Raw genomic sequence first — 16,074 nt, 5'->3', positions numbered from 1 at the left:
GGTAGACAATTAAGTGTCGACGGTGAACGGGCAATAACAAATGAGCAAGCCCTCTGGGAAGATCCAGGGTGGATGATGTGCATAAGAATGGGTACCACCAGACAGATTTGCCCTTAAAATTATGTTGGCAGTTGGGAACTAAAAGGCCATTCTCAAATATATGGAAGTAGGCCACCTTCCAGCTACTTGCTCCCCGGCAAGGGTTATCCTGATTACATATATTTTCTCAGTTGGCAACTAACTATTTCCATGCTGGTCGCATGGAAGGAAGAGGAATAAATGTGTGTAGATACCTGTTCTTTTTCTATACCACTCTGAAACCCTGATTCATATAAGTAATCAAATAGATGGGGCTTTGTTATCTTTGGATTTTACGGATTTACATGGGATGCTGCATTCCCATGTAAACTAAAACTCTTTGTGGCGAATAAGATTGATTTGTAGGCCAGTAAACTTGTGAGTGCCAAACAAAGAATGAGCAAAGTCAGCCAGGAGATATGGCCAGATTTTGAGAAATAACTGGATGATTGAACCATTTCAGTACTATCTTCACATGACTTATAAGTTACTCCCTCCATAAAGAAATATAAGAGCGTTTAGATCACTACTTTAGTGATCAAAACACTTATATTTCTTTACAGAGAGAGTATATCACAGGGCGTAAAACAATACAGTGTGTAACTTAAAGAAGAAGGAGGCCAAGCTTTCATGCATTAAGAACAAAAAGGTACAAGTAATCAGGTGGTTAGCTATCAGTTGGTATAGTACTTTATGTAGCCATTTTCTCAAGCAAAAAAAGCTATTCAATCGCTACAATGCAGACAGTCTATTGCCCCAATTTTGACAGGCCTCCTACCACTCACACCAAACAGGCCAAAGATTCTACTCTAAGATTACCAACACCAAGTTCAGGACAACTAACATGTCAGTTCAATGCGTCGAAATGGATCGCATTGGCAAGACCAGGTGAGTGCTGCGTCCAGTCCAATGAATCACTTTCAAGGGAGCATTATGGCCCGGTTGACTCTGAGATTCTACTAAAGCAGCAGTAGCAACCCCGGGAGACTGGACTAGGCACTGAAAAGTGACAGTACCACTTGGATACAAAAAGGAGAAGAAAAGCACATACAAACACCACAAGAATTTTAGTTAGGCACTGGGATCCATCATAAAAGTTGGCCATTGACACCCCACAGTAGTCCAACACGAGGTTTTTCCCAGGAAAGCAAGAGAGAAACACCAGGATCCAGGCCACCCCTGTAAAGCACTACCTTCTAAGCTTGCCCAGCAGTGATGCCTCACAAGGCACCGGCACAAAAGCCAGACATCCCCTACCATATGCTTACTCTACTCCGGCCGTCTATTTGGTACCAAATCATGCATGACTAAGCGCCTATGATTGCGCATGTGAGTAAGAGTGCAAGACAGTTCTTGTCAAATGTCAATTTAAGATTTGCCATTGCCTTTTCTTTCCTCCACGGAGAGCTTTATACATAATTATTGGCAAGTGACAAAGGCAGATACTAGAATCGTGTACCGGACGGAATGATAAACATATCTCAAGGCACAAGGTTAGGTGGTTAACAGAACCCTTTGCATCTAAGCAAGAACCTAAAACAAACTCACCGAACTTTCTTCCGAGATTTGAAATGGAACCCACCAGGTGGAGACGGTGAGAACTCTAGCGGGAGGTGAGGTGGCTCTCCCTCGCCGGAGAGCAACCGGAGCAACTCTTCGCTTGATGGCCGGCGTGCAGGGGACCTCTGTATGCAGAGGAGCGCGACGGTGATGCAGAGCAGTGCCTCCTCCTGGTTAACATCTTTCAATGCCGGGTCGACGAGGTCGATCAGGCGGCTCACCCGTGCAAGGTGCTTTGCCCATGATATGAGGCTCGCCTTCTCGAACTCTGACATGGGCGAGGCCGATACTTGCAATGGCCGGCGGCCAGAGATAAGAACCAGCAGCAGAACACCGTAGCTGTAGATGTCACATTTCTCGGACAAAGGACCGCCACCACCATACTCCGGAGCCACATAGCACACGGTGCCACGCATGCTCGGCGTGCTGCTAACCGCGCCGCCGCTCTTGGGCACGAAGTCCCCACTTGCCCAATCACGGCTGCTTCTTGCGCCATTGACCCACCAGTTGATGCTCCCATTGACATTGCCACTCCCATTGCCATTGCTAGCGCTGCTGCTGCTTCTTCGGCTCCAGCTCTTCACCATGCTCCACTTGGACCGCCCCTTGCCATCCAAGTCATCATCGATATCACGCTCCCACCATTGAAGCCCGGCCTGCTGGCTCCTCGATTTGGCAAGCGCCCTTCGTTTCTGCTTCTTCGCAAGCTCATCGGTGTACTCCTCGCGCCACCACTCACGTGCTCTGCGCTTTTGCTTCTTCCTCTCTGCCCCCGGGTTGGTTGCAGCTGCCCCTGCAATCCAATCATTTTTGGGGCGCTCCTTCTTGATCTCTGATCTGATCCACTCCATGACATAATCCTTTACACCGCCATGGCTGGGTCCGGCATTGTCCTGCCGCCACCACCAGTCGCTCCCGGTCCCTGACGCGCCACCGGTGCGTGAACCGACACCATTGCAGCTGCGGCTGTTCAGACCACTGTCGACACTGGTCTGGTCAAACCCGGAAGTGGATGCAGCCTCGTCCGGCGACGGCAACGTGAAGCCGCCGCCGTCGTCAACCTCCGGCGACTTGGGGGCAACGTTCCCTTCCCCATCAACCGTCGTGGTGACCGTGCTCTCCGCCACAACGGAGACGTCATCCTCACATCCCCCATCCAGAGGGTTTTCATTCGCATCAGTCGCTTCCGCAATCGCGCCGCTCTCCAGCTTGTCGTCCGGGTCCGGGTCGGAGTTGACGCGCGCGAGCCCGAAGTCGGCGAGCCGTGCGCGGAGGCCGGCGTCGAGCAGGACGTTGCTGGGCTTGACGTCCCCGTGCACGACGGGCGGCTTGAGGACGCAGTGGAGGTAGTGGAGCGCGGCGGCGACGTCGCGGGCCACGGCGAGCCGGCGCGGCCACTCGGCCACCAGCTCGGGGCAGCGGCGGCCGAGCAGCGCGTCCTGCAGGGAGCCGCCGGGCATGAGGTCGTAGACCAGCATCATCCGGCGCGCCCGCCCCTCCCCGCGCCGCGGCATCGAGTAGGCGAACGGGAGCAGTATGGACTCACGCGCCGCCACCGCCGCCGGCTTGCCCACGTCGTCGTCGACGGTGGCGCCGGGGGAAGACGCGGCCTTGTCGGCGGCGGCGCGGATGTGGGAGGCGACGGCGATCTCGTTGTGGAACTCGCGCTCGCCCTGGAGCGACCCGGCGGCGTCCATGACCTTGACGGCGACGGGGCGGCCGCAGCCGCCGCCCGCGCCGCGGGGGGGCGGGAGCGCGCCGCGGAACACGGGGCCGAAGCCGCCCTGCCCGAGCTTGCCGCCCGCCGCGAACGCCCCCGTGGCGCGCCGCAGCTTGCGGTACGACAGCCGCTCCAGCGCGCAGCCAGCCCCCTCCTTCGCCTCCCGCCGCCGGGCCCTCCTGCGGCGCAGCCAGAGCAGCAGCAGCGCGAGCGCCATCGCGACGGCTACGAGCGCGCCGGCGGCCCCCGACGCGGCGACGGCCGCGGCGTGGAGGCGGCGCAGCTGGCGGTCGTGCGCGTGGGCGTGGGCGTGCGGGGCGGGGAGGGGGGCGGGGGAGGGGGGCTGGCGGGAGGGCATCGGCGGAGGGGGCGTAAAGCGGAGCGCCTTTCTTGTTCTTGCGATCCCACCATGGGCTTGGTCGCCGAGCTGGAAGTCTTCGACGGAGATATTATTTTCTGGTTTGGTTTGGGTTTGGTTTTGCTTTTGTTTAAGTCTACGATGGCGAGATGAGGTGTCGCTCTCTCTTAACTCTCAACCACTCTCCAGCGATTGGCGGTGACCCAACGGAAGCCCGCGACCTGGCCTGGCTTCTGTCGATTCGGCTCGCGTGCGACGCCCGCCCCATGCGTCCATGCCGGACCCATTGGACAAGCAAACGTGATCCAAGTGTGCCCTAAACAATTCGTGGAGACCGACAGGTGGGCCGGGACCTCTTCTAATGCATTGCATAAACATGAGTCATCTGCTAAATCTCTATTAGGGTCCGAAAAATACAGCCCATAGATCATGAGCGTAAACTAGCACAAGTATGGTACCTACATAGTAAGACATTCTATAAGGATTGAAAGACGAAAAATGGATGTCAACGCTAGAGAGCGAAGTTTGTGTGCCCGGTTACCTTGGTGCCCTTTTAAAAAAAAACATATTTAAAAGTTTTAAAAATAGGTATGTGCAAACTTCTATGTATTCTTTATGAATCAGTGAAATTTCGTTTTAAAAAAATGTAATTTGTAAACTGTATAAAAATAACAAAATTTTGGTCTAATAACAAAACAAAAGAAACCCATTTATAAATACATATTTGTCATTTTTTTGTATGCCATGTGTGAAAGTAAACTAATTTAAAATTTCACAGATACATAACATACATGTTTGTGTGTGTCTTCAAAAAGTTTCATTTTTTTTACATTGTAGAAAATGATTCTTAAAAACGGGCACCATGGTGCCCGTGCACCATTTGCAATTTTCGGTCATCGCTACCTCTACCTAAAGTGGAGCTAGGATATCACCCAAGCTGCAAAACTTCCACTTGTAAAACATGCATGTCGTTGAGCAATGTCGAGCCATCATGTTCAACTGCTACTATCCTAAGTTCCACCACCTCGACGAAGGTATGCTAAGCATGTAATGTGGCGTTGACATGTGACCCGTGCACCGCCAAATGTTGTGTGATGCCACACCAAATCAAAACCGACACCACTTCCATTGTGTGTAGGAACCAGAACCACCATCGACCTAGATTCTTTTGCAACAAGCCGAATGTTGTCATGGTGCGCAATACCTACAAAAGAGTTGTCGCACCTTCAAATGTCATCGAACTTATCCGCTTGCCTCGTGAAACCAACTCATCGTCATCCAACGCACGAGCATCATGCCACCACGAAAATGTTCTTAAAGAGAGACCCCCGCGAAGCGTCCATCATTGAGAACTTCCTCGGTAGGCATCCTCCATCGACAAAAACGGAACGGTGAAGATGATACAGTGGGGGAAGGAATGATGATGACGGCTAGAGTTTCACCTCCCGAGGTACCAACAAAAGACAAATCTATTTCCTAAGAGTATTTTGAACCAGCCTTGCCTAATATGACCCCCTAAATGTCTGTTGATCTGTATGGACGCGTCCGTGTATAGGATCCAGACAACCCCTATATGTCAATCCGGTTAACCACACCCCATTTCCATGCAAACACATGCACGCAGATCATTGAATGATGCAAATAGACATAACAATGAATATAACACACAACAATACACCAATAAATATTTTAGACCAAAAAATGCATGGTTCAAACATATAAAATATTCAGAGTGCATAGCTCAAACGTAAAATGTAGTGAATTTAAGTGTGAATCCTCATAAGCTTCACAAGATAATTGAGTAGTTGCATGTGTGTCTCGGTATCTTGAAGTTGCTGATGTATCTCTAGAAAGTTCATAACGTGCGCATAATCTTGATCTGGGGGGCAACCATATGTGCGGGTAGCCCCATTGCCCCCATCCTTCATGATTATGGTGTGCAAGATTACACAACAAGTCATCGTGTGTCACAATGTCTTCTGATCTCACATATTAATAGCTTAATGAACAATACCCGACGAGCTTGGAGCATTCCGATTGCCCCGCTTAACATTCTTCCTAGTTACTTCTTGCATTTCTGCAAAGAGATGTCGTTTGTTACCTTAGGAATCAGGTATAATCTTCACAAATGTCGCCAGCTAAGGATAGATATAATTGGTAAGGTAGTATCTACCGGGGGTAGGTTTGCACGTTAACGGTGTAGTTGCATGCACGAGCATTCCATCACAAAGTCTCCTAAAAAAGGAAATTTTAAAGCACATTGATGTCATTGTGAGAATCTCGCATGCCTAAGAAAGCATGTCAAATCTAGAAGCACCTGCTTCAAGTATGACGATGGCCACTTTGGTGTGACCTTGGTATTGTTCACGCAAACATGTATGTCTTTTTCCCTTATCAATGCATGCAATTGACTGCAAAACATATTTGAAAAACCTATTGCTGCTCCATTCCCAATTTTTTTGTCCTTGGCATTTGGTTATCCCAAGTACTCCCGTCTCGACACCTTCACCACGGCGTAGGCAAAATTCACAATGGCCTCAATGCACGTGTTTTCTCCCATCACGACGACCTTGTCAGCAACATCTCCTGTTGTGCTATATCCAAGCATCCTGAGAGCAGTCGTGCATTTTGGTTTTGGAGAGAATGACCATTGCCCGCAAAATACGTCCTCGGCGTGAAGGATCATATGGCTTCGCAAAACATCAACTATGCACAAGTACAAATGACTCGTTATCTGGAAGCGACCCCAAAAAACTAGTGAATATTGAGTCGGGTTTGAAGTAGTAGTGTAGAGATCATGTTGGCTCTTTATCCTAGCCTAGACAACAACTATCCTGCTCGGCATCAAAGCCTTTGTGTTGAGAATATACTCCTCTTTTTTCTCCATTTCTTCCAAGGATTATCATATTCACCATCAAGTCATCATCTATGTCTGAATCTAACGAATCGATGAACTCCTTCAAAATGAACTGATCAAGTTCCTGTGGGAGCAAACTCATCATTCGATATTTCGTTTGCCTAAAAATGACCAAAGGAAACTAAAACAACAGCTCCGACATTTCGTCAAACACATGGCAGGCAAAGTGTATGTCTGGTGGAGTAGGTTGTACCTTTGCGGCGTTTCGTGTCTAAGTCGGCAAGGACGTCTGAAGGGATGAGACCTAGTGATGATGGCGTTGCGGGTTGGAGATGGCGACAGAGACAAGGGACAACAAAGACAAGGACAAAACCGAGATCTAGTTCAAGGGTCCAGGTCGATCTAGGATAGGCCCAGCCTATCGATGTGGCGGACACGATTTGAACTAATTCAAAGCCACTACACACATGGCTTTAGTTTGAGGTTTGTCTAACAACCCAGACATATAGTCTGGATTTGGGTCCGGTAAGATGATGTTTTTTAGTCTGGACGATGACTAGTGGGAGGTCCGGTTGAAGATGCTCTGAATATACCAGATTGTCTCGTTAACCTAAAAAATTAGAGGTTCCAAACCGTGTTTCCTCTATATACTACTGAAAGCACAATTGCCCCCTAAGGTGATTTTGGTAATTAATCACAACATATGTATAATTGAATTAATGGTTTTATCCAAGTATATTTCAGAAAAGTTCAAATATGCATCGGCTAAAGGATTGTGAGAAGAAACCCCTTGATGCAAGGAAAGGAATAGGATTGGCTCAAGCTTCAAGCGAGAGGACTCTACATTTTACATTTGTGAGAAATCAATTTTTGAGTCCATAGGAAAGTCAATACTATTAAAAGGGGGTGAGGTATTATGATAAATTGGTTGCTCGAGTGCTTAGAGATAGCCACCAAAAATATTCAGTCATTCTCCCACAAATATCTCTATCTCAAGCCAAAACGGCAAAATCGGTGCCACCAACTTTCCTCACTCGGCCCTATCGATTTTTCCAGTGACAGATCCTTTGCCAAACCATAATCTCTGGGTACGAGCAAGTTTCATATCGGTGCCACCGAAAGCATGTGACCAACTTTGTGTTGGGTAGATTTCAAAAGTCGGAATTTGCGAGTTTGAAAACGGTCTCACCGAGATTTGGAAATTGCCCCGGGTCGTCGTATCGGTACCACCGAGATTTATATATCGGTCTCACCGAGAATTTAAGAGTTGCCACATTTAGTACAACTCGGTACCATCGAGATTCATTTCGGTGTCACCGAGTTGGGCAATAATGTTGTAATAGTTGAATTTTGGGCATGCCTACATATACCCATCCACCTCCTCTCATTCGTAAAAAAAGCGCTCGGAACACACACTCACTTGCTAGATTCATATTTCTGAGAGAGATCCACCTACTCATGTGTTGAGATCAAGAGATTCAAATTCAACCATTTGAAACTTGATCTCTAGCCTCCCCAAGTTTCTTCCCACAAAATCAATCTGTCCTACCCATGCCAAATATGTGAGAGAATGATTGAGTGTTGAGGAGACTATCTTTTGAAGCACAAGAGCAAGAAGTTCATCGTTCAACCGCATCTATTACTTTTTGAATGGCGGTGTCTCCTAGATTGGTTATGTGTCACTTGGAAGCCTCCTACTTTGTGTTGTGGAGTTAAACCAAAAAGCTTGTACGGACAAGGAGATCGCTTACTTCGTGAAGATTTACCGTGAGTGAGGCTAGTCTTCTTCGTGGACCTCTTGTGGGTGGAGCCCTCCTTGGACTCTCGCAGTCGTTATCCTCCGTGGGTTGAAGGCTACACTAACGTGAACATATGATAGCACCACCTATCAGAACCACGCCAAAAATCGCCGTGTCAACCTTTTGTGTTTGATCTTCCTTCCCTACCATATACATTACATTTGCATGTCTTTACTTTCCGCTGCTATACTCTTAAATATACATATGTAGGGTGAACTTGACTGATCATAATTGCTAAAACTGTCCCGCAACTAAAATGGGAAAATACTAAGTTTTTATTTAATCAAGTAGTCTAATCACCCCCTCCCTCTAGACATACTTCGGATACTACGGCTACACTCAAGTTGTCAAAAGTGAAGAATGACATTTTGGCACTCGGCCTCCATGAAGGCCGAAATTTTTGAAACAAAATCAAAATTCAAAAAATGTGGTCTTAAAAAATATGAAAAAAATTTACACCTAAAAAAGGATGTGATCCGTGTGTGCGTAAAATTTCAGGCCAAAATATTTTGAAACACGACCTGGACAAAAAAGAGAAATCCATGGTATGGAAGGATGAATAGTACCACGTGTTAAAAAGTCTTAGATTTATGTTTTTTGCATAGCCCTTAATTCATCGTATCTAGTTTTAAAAAATTACACACTTGTGTATTATACCTTCATCTATCTATGTATTTTTTTTCAGAATTTTTGAAAATGTTAAAATATTAATTTTACGAAATTTGAAGTTTATATTTGAAGACCTCCATGCATGGACCTCGGCCTCCAAAAGCAATTTCCACCAAAAGTGAGGTTAATTTCTTCTCCTGTAGTTTTGCATAAAGGAAAACAATTCTTCTCATGCAGATCAATTACTAGTACAGTCCTCGCATGCTTTCTCTTCCCGTGGTAGATAGCGAGGCCATCCATCCATCATGCTTGGTTTCATGGGGCCGCTACTGATGTGGGGATGGTACTTTCGTCCAGAGCATATTCTTTTCACATCGACAAAGTGAGATTCAACTGGATCTGTCACGAGCTTTGTAGGTTCACGTGCCAAACGGCTGCTCTTTCCAGGCACGGTACCATCCGGAAGACCCAAACAAAATCCCGAGTAAAACCACTGTCAAGTGTCGAGTAGTAGCAGCAGCAGATAAATCCATCCATCCACCACCTTATAATACGCCCGGTCAAAGATCGGTGCACGCTGGGATGGGAACGAAGGAAAACCGGAGCAAGTCCAGCGTATCCGATCGGACGCGTTCAGACTTTTGTTTTATGATGAACGATGGTGAGCCGCTGAGGAACCAGTGGCGGCGGTGGGCAGCAGTTCCATGCGCGGAGGCGCGGCAAGGTTGCCGCCGGATGCAGTAAAGCAAACGGACCGACCCAAACAGACAGTGTTGCTTTGTGGCGGTGACAGTCACGCCGAGGCCGCTGATTTGCCGCCGGGCGTGACAAGGTTCCCATGCAGCAAAGAAAGAAGGGTCTCGTCCGACCAAGCACCGATAAGGCGACACTGATACAGTGATATGGGATACCGCAATTTCTAAAAACAACAATACGGTGATACGTTAAGCATATATAAATAATGATAAAATAACATATAAAAAAGATAACATAATAAAATGTATGAGATGATATCAAAATACCGCATCACTGGTTGCCTAATTGATTTCATACCTTCGTGTTTCTCATTCTAAAAATCACACTATCATCAATGGGGTAACACAACCAATCGGTCATAGACTGTCACAATCTAATTTGAACTGTAACACACATTAACATGATAAAATGAAATCAACAAATATTTTAAAGTTAAAAAACTTAAGATTATCAAATGACAAACATATATAAAAGCAACCTTACATTGCACGAGTTGGCCAAATAATGAAGAGGGTACTACTCTTCTTTTAATATTTTAAAAGTTTATTCTTAATAACGATATAGAGAGCACAATCTTCATTGAGCTCTTTATTTTCATAACAATAAATATATAGAAACTCTCACCTATGAACACGACGATAATTAAAATCAACAAGCAATACACATCAATAATGTTCAAATGATGACAAAAAAGTTAAAAGATGTCATGATTTATACTTGTATCTTCTTTCCTAGCAATAGGAGGCAGCAACAACATAGCAAGTAATTTTATGCCACAAAAATCAACAAGCAACAAGTAATTTTATCCAACAAACAACATCCTTAGGAAGTACTTTTATCCAACTACTACATCAGTACACAATACACATACACTATCTATATGAACAGATCAACGATACATCAAGTTATGAGCAATATTCAGTGACGATGCTTTAAGGATACCCGTATCGCTTTTTTTTTATTTAAAAAAGACGATACTTGGGGAAAACCCGTATCGAAGGCGTATCTGACGTATCAGAATATCGACGAAGTACTGAACGGCGATACACAAATTTCTAAAGTATCGGTGCTTCATAGTAAATTCTCGTCTGTCGGCACTTCACTTCGGTCTGAAACCTGAATGTGAAGGAAGCTGTATGTGCTGCTGCAGCCGTTGTGCGTGGTAACTTAACTGAATCTCCCTAGTCTTGGGCTAATGAGCCGGTCCTTAGGGAGTTAGTTAGCCACGGTAGAGTTATCACTTTCGTGCCTTGTAGTAACTGTGTATATATGTATGTACGGACGCATGATCGATACAATTCTCGTGTTGCGTCCTACCTTTGTGTATTACAGCGAAGCAACACGCTTGGGCCTGTCTTTGTTCTATCTGACAGGTTCATGCGTGCCAAATCTCATGATCTTGGCAAGCGTGGAGCGACCCAATCCCTTTGGCACGTGGAAGAAAATTGCAGCCTAAGATCCAAGCAAATCCTGAATAAAACTCCTACGAAGTGGCAGATAATAAATCCTTTGGCACATTCCCAGTCAAAGACCGATGCACGCTGGATCGAAAGAAAGAAGAAAGAAGAAGAAGTCCAGATCCAGCTAGCGTGGGTGGACGGGACGCCGAGCCGACATGCGGGTTTGACGGAGCAGGAACGGAACGGAAGTCTTTTTTGTACACTAATATATACTATAAAAAATGGTGAGCTGAAGTACTGGTGGCGCTGATGGAGCGATGCGGTGGGAGTTCCATCATCTATGTATGCGTGGAGGCGCGAGTGCCGGCAGAGGTTGCGGCCGGGTGCAGCAAAGCAAAGGCAAAGCAGGCGAGCTGGACTGATCTCGGGCGTCTCGCTCAAAACTGACAACATACTATGACATGGATCTCTCCTGCAATGGAAGGCGCTGGCGTGCTTGAGAGGGGGCCGTGACTGCGAGGACATGTCACTCTTATGTTATGTACTACTACAGTACTTCACTCTCGTCTCTGAACCCTGAAGCAACGCTGCAGTACACAGTCTGTCTAGACCGTACAAATGAGCACAAAGCTCTATAGATACAGACGTCGGGATTATGATCTATGCCGCCATTTTATTCTGCTTTGGTTGGGGTGCGCCTGATTCAAGCAATAGTGCAACACTTGGCCGACACATGAGAACCGTCCATGTAACGTGTTACACAAACAAATTCTCCCCCATGAAAAATTAACTTAATATCTCATGGATCCATGGATCTACGTTATATGAAATTGATAAAAAAGATATTATACTTGATCTTATCCAAGAGGCCGAGAAAGGATACTTCTGATGATAATCATGCAGTTCGACGAAGGAAGGGAAGCCCGATCCCCGCGTCTCCTAGCTCGGGCGGCTTAGGGGGAAACCTATCCACCCGCCACCGGTGCTCCCCCATCGTCTCCTCCCTCCGCCGCTGCCGCTGGTCCCTACCACGGTGGCGGCGGGCCTCGCCCCCAAAGGGGGGTGGGATGTCCGATCGTCTGGCGCCGGCGGTATGCGTGCTCTCAGGCACAGTGTGATGCGGTGGGGCGCCGGGGCGCGGCCTCGGTCCCGGTTCCCCGCCTGGGCTGGGAGTGGACGACCTGTGCGGCGAGCTGCGCGCGGCGGTGTTGGGCTCCCGATGTGCGCGTGGGGCGCGGATCGATGGTCTAGCGTGTCGGCGGTGGCGCGGGTCGGGCGCGACATCTGGCTGGGCGTAGCGACTCTGGCGCGCGAGGTGTGTGCGTGGTGGCGGGTCTGCTAGCTTTTCTGCTGCTCGCTCAGGTGGCTTCGATCTGGGTGCTTCTCCTTGCGACGCAGAGCTGGTTGTTGTGGCGGTGGTGGTCATGTTGGTGCTGCGGTGGTGGGCGGCGGCTACGCTCATGGTGGTGGTGCGTGTCTGGGTGTGGTGGATCTAGGGATCCCGCGTCCAGAGTAAGTTTGCTCTCATCAGGGATGGTGATTGGTAGGCGGAAGTCATTGGTAACATGTGCTTGGCGCATCATCGGAGCCGACGGCGGCGTCGCCCGTGGGTATCGCGACCTTTGTTGGAAGCGTCGTCATGGAGTGTGCCCCTCCTTCCCATGGCTTTGGCTCCGGAGGGAAACCTCAGATCTGCTGGATCGGACGGTGAAGGCGTCATCGCGTCTTTCTCCTCCTTGGGGGCATCATCTCCAAGTCGGCCACGACGGCGAGACCGGTGGATGGCGGCATCTTTGCCGCGTGGTTTGCTGAGGCGGGGCGTTGGTTCCTTTTTTGGCAACGATGATGGTGTCCCAGAGGAGCTCGGGTCGTGGTCTAGATTTCGATAGTCGGTTCTTCCCGACGTGTGTGAGGTGATCTTTCGTGGGTTGCTTGGTTGCTCTGAAGTCGGAGTTGCAGTGCTCCAGACGATGAGGATGACATACACTAGGTGGTCGGATGCGGAGGACACGGTCGGTGCAAGTCGTACATATTTCTCTTGCGAGGCTCGTCATCAAAGTAAGAGTTGTCGGTTGTTTGCTCGCGCGTGTGGCCTGCTAGTTTTTCTTTGCAGCTCTGTGTTTCATATCGATGGCTAAGCTGGCTGGTGGTACACATGTACTCCATCCGTTCCTAAATATAAGTCTTTCTAGGGATTCTATTAAAGGACTACATATGGATATATATAGACATACTTTAGAGTGTAGATTCATTCATTTTGCTTCGTATGTAGTCATCTAGTGAAATCTCTTAAAAGACTTATATTTAGGAACGGAGGGAGTATTTGGATTGCATTGTATATGTTTTAATCTGGTTTTCTGTCAATTAATCGGGCATTTTTTTAAAATTAATTAATGGATGAAAATATCAATTTTTTTGTCTTGTTTCTAAAAAAAAAATCCTGCCTCTGGTTTTATTGATTTACGAACCTCCTCAGGTGACTTGCAGAAGCGATGTGGGATTACTCGAACAAGTCAAATAGACACACGCTCACAAGAAAGATAGAAGACCGAAGGTATTTAAAGAAGAAAAAAAAGATAGAAGACCGAAACTTACGTTTGTTTGCCTACCGCTCTTCGTCCAACCAGCGATGCGGCCCGGAAGGTGAACCTGGTTGATCTGGGGTCAAGAGCCGAAGGAGGACTGGGCGGCCCACATAACCCAGGGCCCATTTTGTCAACACAGGAGACATTAATTAGACTATTGATTAATTACTCCTACTACTCCCTCCGTCACGGTTTAGAAGGCGTGCATGCAAATTCTCTAGGACCTAGGTGATTATTGATTGGGTGTGAAATGAGTTAAAAAATAGCATTCACACTACGCATACATATAGAAGTAGTACAATGGAGTACTAGTTAGCTGTTAGAAGTAAATGCAACGTGCCTTAATCTTTGTCTATTTTGGAAACGCACGCAAGTCTAACCGTGCCTTTTAAACCGTGACGGAGGGAGTAGTAAGCTTGCACGTGCAATGCACGTCTTGATTCAAACGATAAATACATTGTTTTGCCAAATATTTCTGGGAAGACTAAGTTATTTGAATTGCACTTTGACCATTTATACAAAAATGAAGAGATGGTTTGAACAGTTGGCAAAAAGGGATCTTCAGACACTAAACAAGGTTTCTGAGTCGACCAAAACAAAATCCACAAACTAAGATAACATCATTCATTAGCTGCCATAAACATCTCATCACTTCTCCTCATTCTCCCGTCGACAATCTTCTTCATCCGAGCTCCCAACTGATGCTGGTTTGACATCTCCACACGAAGCTTACCGTATACATGCGCATCTCGCCGCCGCCACGGGTGATGGGCATGTAATCGCCTTGGCCCCCTAGATGGCCATAGCAAGCTCCTCTATTAGAATCGCATAACCGGTCTTGGAGCAAGGGAGGCGTCAATACGGAGAAAAAGGAACATATCATACTTGTGAGCACATCTTGGGAAGATGTTGCTTCTACCTAGACCTTGTATCTTGACCCTCAGTGACATGTTCTTGCGGCGGTGGTCCAAGAAAATTCAAATTGTCATAACAAGCTTCTTCAGGATGCCCACAACCACCATTTAAAATATATAAACATCAATAAATAACAAAAGAAATCTGAACATATTATCTCATGTAGCATTTTAACGAATCATTATTTCACAATAGATGTGCACAAGCAATGCATGTATCAATTAATTCACAATAAAGAAGTGTACATTAAAAATAACCCCCCCCCCCCTCCGTCCTGTAATTTTTTTCAAGCTAACATAGCCTGTAAAAACACCTTATATTATGGGACGGAGCGAGTAATTCTTATGAATATTGCAAGCTAATCCCTTATCCAAATGCGTAGCTCAAGGCCATGAAAACTGCAAACCGGAGGACCAAAAACATTGCCACCAATCATGCATTTGGAAGCCAACCATGCTTTACACAAACATGAAATAAAAAGATGAACTTTGCACAAAGCATGAATACAAGTATCCTACACGACATATATGTAGTTTCACATGATTTCGGCTATGCCAATTGGAGATTTAGAGGTACCAAAAGATTCTATAAGAGTGACAAACTTGTGATCAACATAAAAGGTGAGGCAACAGGAAAACAAACAAGATGATCAAAATTCATAACACGTAGGAACTTTTATCTCATGAAATGGATCTACAGTGAAGATAGTGTCCCATAAATTTCTGTCATTCGAAGAGGAATTCTAAAAGAGAACAATGCAAATAATATTGGATCCAGGTCATTGCAAATGGTGTTTGAAATCATAAACATGAAAGGTCGAAGTACTAAGTCAGCTTGTGCTCAGTTCGGTCACCACAATCTACTTTATCTTCGTGGTGAGTTACATGATTATCTACTTATCTCCTAGTAAAAAAATCTCAGCAAGCCTGAATATTGATCAGATTTTTGGCCAATTACTTGCTCCAAACTTCCATAGGAAAAGCCAACAAATAAAAACATACGAGAAGAGTGGTCAACATACAACACTTGCTGACAGCTTTTCAATTTTTTAAAGTGTCTCTTTGAGCCTAAAACTATTATTCTTAAGACAACAGTATTGACTAATTAATCTTTGCAGTAGGCTTTTCACCAGTGACGTGTTATGTATTATTACTAAGAAATAGTAAATATGATAGTAATAAAACTAAAATTTTGTGGTTGAAAACATGGATTATGTAACAGACCAAATAGTCCTAAACCTGAAGCAAAAAACAATAGGGCATATAAAAGTATTGTGTAAGAAAAAAAAACACCATGCACACTTTTATTTTCACCTTTAGATCCACGTTACTGGCATTCAAAATAGAGTAGTTTGAAATCCATCTCCTTTTTGAAACCCTTAAGAACCGAGCAATTAAACATCATTGAAAAGTAGAACTAACATAATTTCATACCAAA

At 46.2% G+C, this 16,074-nt stretch overlaps 1 protein-coding gene and 1 non-coding gene across 2 annotated transcripts; both read right to left on the bottom strand.

Moving 5' to 3' along the window:
• Nucleotides 1–1,434: 1,434 nt before the first annotated feature.
• LOC123411209 (receptor-like serine/threonine-protein kinase At2g45590) lies at nt 1,435–3,809 on the bottom strand. Its single transcript, XM_045104152.1, has one exon. It carries the CDS (start codon nt 3,714–3,716, stop codon nt 1,623–1,625), a length of 2,094 nt encoding a protein of 697 aa, XP_044960087.1. The 5' UTR covers nt 3,717–3,809; the 3' UTR covers nt 1,435–1,622.
• An 8,015-nt stretch (nt 3,810–11,824) lies between these two features.
• On the bottom strand, nt 11,825–12,018 carry LOC123414333. The gene has a single exon (XR_006614328.1). It is a non-coding gene; the product is annotated as a U2 spliceosomal RNA (small nuclear RNA).
• Between the last annotated feature and the right edge of the window lie 4,056 nt (nt 12,019–16,074).

The sequence above is a fragment of the Hordeum vulgare genome, chromosome 7H (assembly GCF_904849725.1).
Source record: "Hordeum vulgare subsp. vulgare chromosome 7H, MorexV3_pseudomolecules_assembly, whole genome shotgun sequence".
Classification (NCBI taxonomy): Eukaryota; Viridiplantae; Streptophyta; class Magnoliopsida; order Poales; family Poaceae; genus Hordeum; species Hordeum vulgare.
The sequence above is the reverse complement of the archived record's forward strand: the minus strand, read 5'-3'. Positions and strand labels throughout refer to the sequence as shown.